General features: G+C 56.6%; 1 protein-coding gene across 1 annotated transcript in view; it reads right to left on the bottom strand.

Annotated features, from left to right (window-relative positions):
• Window positions 1-8,261, bottom strand: part of COL23A1 (collagen type XXIII alpha 1 chain) — a 79,618-nt gene that overhangs the window by 14,040 nt on the left and 57,317 nt on the right. Inside the window, exons 12-16 of the mRNA XM_023193693.1 lie at window positions 5,664-5,726; window positions 5,027-5,089; window positions 4,522-4,566; window positions 3,119-3,196; window positions 763-816 (exon numbers count right to left, since the gene is read on the bottom strand). Coding sequence (XP_023049461.1) covers window positions 763-816; window positions 3,119-3,196; window positions 4,522-4,566; window positions 5,027-5,089; window positions 5,664-5,726 — 303 coding nt within the window. The remainder of the gene's footprint in view (window positions 1-762; window positions 817-3,118; window positions 3,197-4,521; window positions 4,567-5,026; window positions 5,090-5,663; window positions 5,727-8,261) is intronic.

Below are 8,261 nucleotides of genomic sequence, written 5' to 3'. Positions count from 1 at the left end.
TCCTTCCTTCCTTCCTTCCTTCCTTCCTTCCTTCCTTCCTTCCTTCCTTCCTTCCTTCCTTCCCTCCTTCCTTCCTTCCTTCCCTCCCTCCCTCCTTCCTTCCTTCCCTCCTTCCCTCCCTCCCTCCCTCCTTCCTTCCTTTCTTTCTTTTTCTGAGATGGAGTTTTGCTCTTGTTGCCCAGGCTGGAGTGCAATGGCACAATCTTGGCTCATTGCAAGCTCCACCTCCCAGGTTCAAGCGATTCTCCTGCCTCAGCCTCACAAGTAGCTGGGATTACAGGCACACACCCCCATGCCCAGCTGATTTTTTGTATTTTCAGTAAAGACAGAGTTTCACCGTGTTGGTCAGGCTGGGCTCAAACTCCTGACCTCAGGTGATCCACCTGCCTCGGCCTCCCAAAGCACTAGGATTCACAGGTTTGAGCCACCACACTCAGCCCATTTTCTTTTCTGTATTAATTTACTTAGGATAATGGCCTCCAGCTGCATCCATGTGGCTGCATATGACAGGATTTCATTCCTTTTTATAGCTGTATGATTTTTCAGTTTAAACGTACGAATGAGGCTTCCCAGGGAAATCTCCCAGATTAGACAGAGCCCAGGGAGAAGGCACTCAGCCTGGAAGCCCAGGCCCTTTCTCTGAGCTCCCAGAAGCTAGGACACCAGGAGGGAAGTGGAAGAGGATCACAGAGCAGACAGGATGTGGGAGGTGAGCCCTGGAGACAAATGCCTGGGGGACCACATAGCTGTGTTGGCACTGACCTTGGTTCCAGGGATCCCTGGTGGCCCTGGGGGCCCCTGTGGCCCGGGAGGCCCCTGTGTGTGAAAGTAAAGCCAGTCAGTGTCATTGGTTAGGCAGGGCCTCCCTTTGCTGCCCGCCCAGCTCCCCACCTGGAACAAAGTCCCCGTCCAGCTGAGCTGAGCAGGGGCAGGGTCCTCGGGGACTGCTTCTTCCCGTCAGGTCAGGCCACACTGTGCATGGCTTTATCTGGCTACCCAGGTTTGGGGGAGGCCAGGAGGTGTCTGCTGCCATGAACGGCTCTCTGCCCCAATCCAGATTTCGTCACGATGTTCCCCTGCTCAAGATCTTGCTTTGGCTCCCTATTGCCTCTCGAAGCAAGCTTAAATTCCCTGCTGGCATTCAAAGCTTGCCAAGAATGACATCCCCAACAGTGGCCCAGCACCACCCTCTCTGACTGTCCTACGAGCTCTCTGGCCCTCTGGCTCCACTGCCTGCTATCTGCTGGACCTAGGGAGTTCCTCAGTCTCGCAGGTAGGGGTGGGGTCTCCAGTGTGTCCAGGTCCGACCCCACTCTCAAGCTCCTGTCCTGACCCAGACATTTTGCAGGCCCCGTGCTCGGCCTCCACACTCCCCTCCCCTCCCTTCTGTAAAACTGCACCCTGCCCAGCCCCTGTCCCACAAGCTCTAGGTCTCTCCCCTCCCGCCTCCCTATCCTGTGCCCTTCCTGTTGGTGTCCCACTGAGATGCCCCCGGCCTCCATCTTATCCACCCTCCTCTAGGCCCAGGCCCAGGACCTCCCTGCCTGGGGTCCCCCTGCTGCCTGCTCCAACACCCGCTTTCATTCACTGTCCATACCATTCCCTAGCTAGCCTTCCCCCAATATGTTTTTATTTTTTATTTTATTTTTTTGAGATGGAGTCTCCCTTTGCTGCCCAGGCTGGAGTGCAGAGGTGCGATCTCAGCTCACCACAACCTCCACCTCCCGGGTTCAAGTGATTCTCCTGCCTCAGCCTCCCGTGTAGCTGAGACCATAGGTGTGCACCACCACACCCAGTTAATTTTTGTATTTTTAGTAGAGACGGGGTTTCACTATGTTGGCCAGGCTGGTCTCAAACTCCTCACCTTGTGATCCGCCTGCCTCAGGCTCCCAAAGTGTTCGGATTATAGGCGTGAGCCACCCACCTGGCATGTTTTTATTTTTTTAACATCATCCCCTGCATGGACTATGTGGACTATGGCTGCTTGCTGCCCATCAAATTGAGTCAGCATCTCAGTCTGGCATCCAAAGTCCATCTCTGGCCAGGCGTGGTGGCTCATACCTATAATCCCAGAACTTTGGGTGGCCGAGGCGGGGGGATCACTTGAGATCAGGAGTTTGAGACCAGCCTGGTCAACATGGTGAAACCCCGTCTCTATTAAAAATACAAAAATTAGCCGGGTGTGGTGGCGCGTACCTGTAGTCCCAGCTACTTGGGAGGCTGAGGCAGGAGAATTGCTTGAACCTGGGAGGAGGAGGCTGCAGTGAGCCGAGATCACACCCAGCCTGGGCAACAAGAGTGAAACTCCATCTCAAAAACAAAAACAAAAATAAAAACAAAACAAAGTCCATCTCCCAACTCCCTGTACTCACAGGCTCGGTCAGCCTGGGACACACCATGCATGTGCCTGCCTGCCATGCCATGCCACGCCACGCCATGCCACACCATGCATGCCTGGGGGTGGGTGTCACAGTTACTGCCAACTTGTACTTCCCCAAAGCCTGTGGGACATAACTGGAAATGATGCTCAGTTATTTCCCACAGGTGAGGCCAGGGCCCCCTTCCCGGTCTGGTCTCTGGCGACCACTCCTTCCTCACCCACTTCCCTTCTGGGGTACCCATGAGCTGCTGGCACCCAGTGCCTCTCTCCACTGGTGGTAAGTCCCAAGTTTACCAGCCACTGGGCTCGGGGTCACACATCTCCTAAGACTTCGGGGGCCGGGCTTGCCACTCTCATCCTCTCCATGACATCATTAGAAGACCTAGCCCTCCACCCAGTGTCCCCTCCACCCAGTGTCCTCTGGGAAGGTCCCAGGAGATACGGGTGGGAACAGACCCCAGGAAATGCTCTGGCTCCTGCCCCTGAGCGAGGAGCTTCCCTTTTTGACTTGGCCTCTAGGGAGCTCGGTCCACATGGGCCACATTCACAGGGGCTCTCTGAGGCGGTCTCAACATAGCCCTGATTTCCACATCGGATGCCTAGGAACGGTTGGGGTCTTTGTGCTAAGCTGCCTCGAGTCCCTTGTGTAAAAAAGTGCAGCATTAATCACAAAGGAAGTGATTGTTCCCTAAGGAAAATCGTATCTAAGGCACATCCTGGTCCCACCAGGAACACTACCTTGAGGGCATCCAAGATCCTGCCATCATAGTCGATCACCACTGTGTCTCCCTGCTCGCCCTTGAGGCCTGGGGCACCCTGAGGCAGGAAGAAGGGTAAGAATTTCAGGGAAGAGCTAGGCTCGGGGGTGAAGTGGCAGCTGTCCCTGCATCACACCCAGAGACAAAGCAATGGAAGAGCCTTGTCACCCAGGCCACACGCATGCCCCTCCCCAGTGTGGATCCCAGCATGGGAGGGAAGGGGAGGCAGGCACTGGGGCCAGCTGAGGGACCTGTTTCCACCCAGTCTGAGGGGCGGCTGGAATTGCCGTCATGTGGGCGTTCAGGCCTGACCCGAGTCCTCGGGGGAAAACGGAAAGCCTGATTTTGATGTGACGCTCTTCAGATTTTTAAATGTTGGCAACACACAGAGAAGCCCCAAACCCTCCAAAACACAAAAACATGAGCGGGCTGGATCTGGCCCCTGTGCCTCCATTTCCCAGCCTCTGGTAGCGGCTACACACACCACGCACCCACACGCCTATTCCCGCCTGGTTACAGGTGCACGTAAGCGTGCCCATGCCCATGCTGCACACCCAACGTGCACACTCACATGTGCACACAAGGCTGCTGGCCAGCCCTCCCCTCGTGAGCCTCACTCCCCACCCAGGCTGCTCTTTGCTTGGGGTACGGTGAAGGGTGGGGAGCACTTTGGTTCAGGCCCGAGCCAATCCCTTGTGCAGGCTGGAGACCCCTGCCTGGGCCTCATTTGCCAGCCCTCTCCCGTCCCTAGTCACAGCCTGCCCAGAACAGCCTGGCTCACTGGCTGCCTAGTCCAACCCTCTCCTTCTCCCCACCACCTGCACAGGCAGGCAGGGGCTCAGATCCTGTTTTTTGGAGGAAGAAACCAGTCTCCCGGAGCGTGAGGAGACAGAGCCGAGGCCAGGATCCTGGACGTCACCCTAAAGGTAAGGTATGTTGCTAGGGGCTGGTCACAAAAGATCTGGGGCGGGCCGGGGCGCTGTGCTCCTGGTGGCAGGGACAAACCTCCCTGTGGGGTGGGGAAAAGGCAAGGCCCAGCCCACTGCAGCAGGATCAGGCACAGGACACATGGAGGACCTGTGTCTGAATACATAAAGAAAGGAATTTAAATGGGCATGCGCTTGAGGGGACTGAGAGAGATCTGGCTTCATAAGAACGGGTCGGGACTCTTATTCTTATACTTCTGTATTTGAACATTTTACCCAAAAAAGGCACGTACTATGAATTTTCAAAAATCACTAATACATTAGTTTAAAAAGTAAAATACTCCCAGTTCCTGTAGCTCCACTGCTCCTCTGGGGTCTCTGTGGGGACAGGGGCTTCTGAAGCTATGGGGGCCCTAGATCTCATCCCTGAGGCCTTGCCTGAGAGGCGGCAGCTTACCCGGGGCCCTGCAGCTCCGTCCGTGCCTCGGTGGCCAGGCTCCCCCTGTGGAGACACACAGTGCAGGTGTGAAGCCAAAACACGCCTCCCACGACCCCGTTCCCAGTCCCCTCTTCCCAGGAGGGCCCAGGGCCCCAGTGCTGGAGCCTTCACAGCCGAATGTATGAGAACAGCACTCCAGGAATGGGGCTCCCCGAAGGGCCTGCGAGACCCTCCTCTGACATCACTTTGTGTAGAGTTGGGGAGGCTGGTGTCCAGGAGCCGGAGGCTGCATGGTGAGTGGGCCACAGAGCTGGGCACCAGTGGAGGCCTTGCCACTCGTCCAGATTCACCACTGCTGCCCCCACACCAGCTCTGACAGTGCTGAAGGAGACCCCTGGGCCAGGTCCTCCTGGGACTCCTCACTTAAAAGGGCAAACGAGAGCTGAGACCACGTCTCCCACTCCGACTGGGTGCCGGTCTGAGCAGGGCCCACGGGCGCCAGAGCAGCAAGCCCTCACGTCACCTTTGGTCCTGGGGCACCGCCCACGCCACTCTCGCCCTGAGGCCCCTCGCTCCCTGGCTCGCCCTGAAATAGAAACAGGTGCAGTGAAAGCAAGTGTGAGAGGGCACGTGGCGGGTGCCCTGGGGCTGCCTGAAGCCTTGCGATTAGGCCTCCTGGCAAATTGTTACTGAGTCCATGGGGAGTGTGCGGATGGACCTCAGGGCTCTCGCTAGTCCAGGGGACACAGGACCACGGCTGCCACCTTCTGGTGTGGGCCTTGGCCCTTACTTGGGGCAGCTCAGGGGCTCAAGGGGCACTTTGGAGACTGGTTGGCCAGGATTTGGTGGCTGTTGTGAGGGGTTAGGGGAGTGAGGCGTGAGGATGACACCCAGTTCCTGGCTTGGGGACAGGGCAGAAAGTGAGGCCCCTGAGATGGAAACAAGAGGGCTTGAGGGAGTCAGGGAGACACACGGACTGGGTGAGACGCTAGGCCTGTTGTGTGGTGGGGCCAGGGCCTTCCTCTGCCTCTCTCTGGCCTGCACCAGGCACTGGCCTAGGACCTTGTGGTGCCAAAGGTCCAGGGTAGGGACTTCACCAGGCAGACGGGAACCATGGGAGGTGGGGGCAGAGGGCCATGAGGGGAGGGGCAGATACTCACCTTGGGCCCTGGTGGTCCAGGGAGCCCTGGTGGTCCAGGCTGGCTTGGTGTCCCATCGTCGCCCTGAGGAGAGGACACCTGGGGCTTGCCGGTCAGACCCTCAGGTGGCCAGTGGGCCCCTCCCTCCTCTGGGCTTCCCAGTACACCAGTCTGCTCCTGGCACCTGTACCCGCATATGGTACCAGGCAGCGTCTCCCCACCCTCCTTGCCCCTCCAGGGCAGAGGTGGGGTCAGATCCATCTCTCTGTGTTGCCTGACCCCACCAGCCCAGGGCTGGCATTTGCAGAAAGAATGGATAGGCAGATGAATGAGGGTACATTCATCCATTTATTCCCCCTGTGGGTCAGGCAGCTGAGGTCCCTGCTCAGGTGGAGTCAGAGGAGGCCAAGGGAAAAGAAACGTTCAAATAAATACAAGGTTGGCTGGCACGGTGGCTCACGCCTTAACTCCAGCAGTCTGGTGGGTCAAGGCGGGGAGACTGCTTGAGCCCAGGAGTTTGTGGCTGTAGTGCCCCATCATGGCACCTGTGAATAGCCACTGCACTCCAGCCCGGGCATAGAGCAAGACTCCATCTCTTTTTTTTTTTTTTTTGAGACAGAGTCTTGCTCTGTCACCCAGGCTGGAGTGCAGTGGCCGGATCTCAGCTCACTGCAAGCTCCGCCTCCCGGGTTCGCGCCATTCTCCTGTCTCAGCCTCCTGAGTAGCTGGGACTACAGGTGCCCGCCTCCTCGCCCGGCTAGTTTTCTTTTGTATTTTTTTAGTAGAGATGGGGTTTCACCGTATTAGCCAGGATGGTCTCGATCTCCTGACCTCGTGATCCGCCCGTCTCGGCCTCCCAAAGTGCTGGGATTACAGGCTTGAGCCACCGCGCCCGGCCTGCAAGACTCCATCTCTACAAAAACCAGAAAATAAAAAATCAGCCAGGCATGATGGCACACGCCTTAGTCCCAACTATTTGAGAGGCTGAGGTGGGACAATTGCCTGAGGCTGCAGGGAGCTGTGATCATGCCATTGCATCACAGCTTGGGTGACAGAGTGAGATCCTATCATATATACATACACACATATGCAAATAAATTCTCGGCACCATGTCAGGAAGTGGAGTAGTGTTGAGAAGAGAAGAGGATGGCATGGTGGAGAGGGACTGCAGGGAGAGCTTGTTTCAGCAGGTGGCCAGGGAAGGTCTCCTAGAAGATGGGAGAGTTTTTTTTTTTTTTTTTTTCGTAAGATGGAGTCTCACTCTGTCACCCAGGCTGGAGTACAGTGGCACAATCTTGGCTCACTGCGAGCTCTGCCTCCTGGGTTCATGCCATTCTCCTGTCTCAGCCTCCCGAGTAGCTGGGACTACAGGCACTGGCCACCACGCCCGGCTAGTTTTTTGTATTTTTAGTAGAGATGGGGTTTCACCATGTAAGCCAGGATGGTCTCGATCTCCTGACCTCGTGATCTGCCCGGCTCGGCCTCCCAAAGTGTTGGGATTACAGGCATGAGCCACTGCGCCTGGCCTGGTTTTTTGATTTTTGAGACAGGGTCTTGCTCTGTTATCCGGGCTGGAGTGCAGTGGCACAATCCATAGCTTACTACAGCCTCGACCTACCAGGCTTAAGCAATCCTCCCACCTCAGCCTTCAAAGTAGCTGGGACAACAGATGCATGCCACTGCACCTGACTAGTTTTTCTGATTTTTAGTAGAGATGAGGTCTTGGTGTATTGTCCAGGGTGGTCTTTTTTTGTTTTTTTGAGACGAGTCTCACTCTGTCACCCAGCAGGTTGGAGTGCGGTGGTGCAACCTTGGGTCACTGCAACCTTCACTTCCCGGGTTCAAGTGATTCTCCAGCCTTAGCCTCCAGAGTAGCTGGGACTACAGCCGCCTGTGACCACGGCTGGCTAATTTATTTTTGGATTTTTAGTAGAGATGGAGTTTCGCCATGTTGGCCAGTCTGGTCTTGAAGTCCTGATCTCAAGTGATCCTTCTGTCTTGGCCCCCTAAAGTGCTGGGATTGCAGGTGTGAGCCAATGCGCCTGCTGGCCTTGCGGGAGGGTTTTGCTGAGACCTGAATGAGGTGAAGGAGGAGGCTGGCCCAGGAGAAGAGGCTGGAGAGGATAACACTCATTCAGTGGTTTTAAGTTTGAGCTCACATCAGTGGCACCAGGGGCTGGTCAAACAAACTCTGGCCCCATCCCAGAGTCTCTGATTCAGTGGGTCTGGGGTGGGTCCCAGGGCCACACTTTGAGAACTAATGTGCTCGGCCATGAAGTGGGCATGAATTTGATGTGTTTGAGGAAGGGAAAGAATGGGTGAGTGAATAAATGAATGAATAAAATGAATTCTGGCCTCACGGAGAGCGAGGACAGGGCAGCCACCCGCAGTAAGGGCTCAGGTCTGGGGAAGAGAAGGCTACTTTCCCTGTGGGTTGGCTCCCACACCCCCCATCCCATCCCCATCCCCATCCCCATCCCGTCCCCATCCCCACCCCACCCCCATCCCCACCCCATCCCGTCCCCATCCCGACCCCATCCCCATCCCCACCCATTCCCCATCCCCACCCCACCCCCACCACATCCTGTCCCCATCCCCACCCCATCACCATCCCATCCC

Source organism: Piliocolobus tephrosceles, chromosome 4, assembly GCF_002776525.5.
Source record: "Piliocolobus tephrosceles isolate RC106 chromosome 4, ASM277652v3, whole genome shotgun sequence".
Lineage (NCBI taxonomy): Eukaryota > Metazoa > Chordata > Mammalia > Primates > Cercopithecidae > Piliocolobus > Piliocolobus tephrosceles.
Note: the sequence above shows the minus strand (reverse complement) of the source record. Positions and strands in the feature narration are given on the sequence as shown.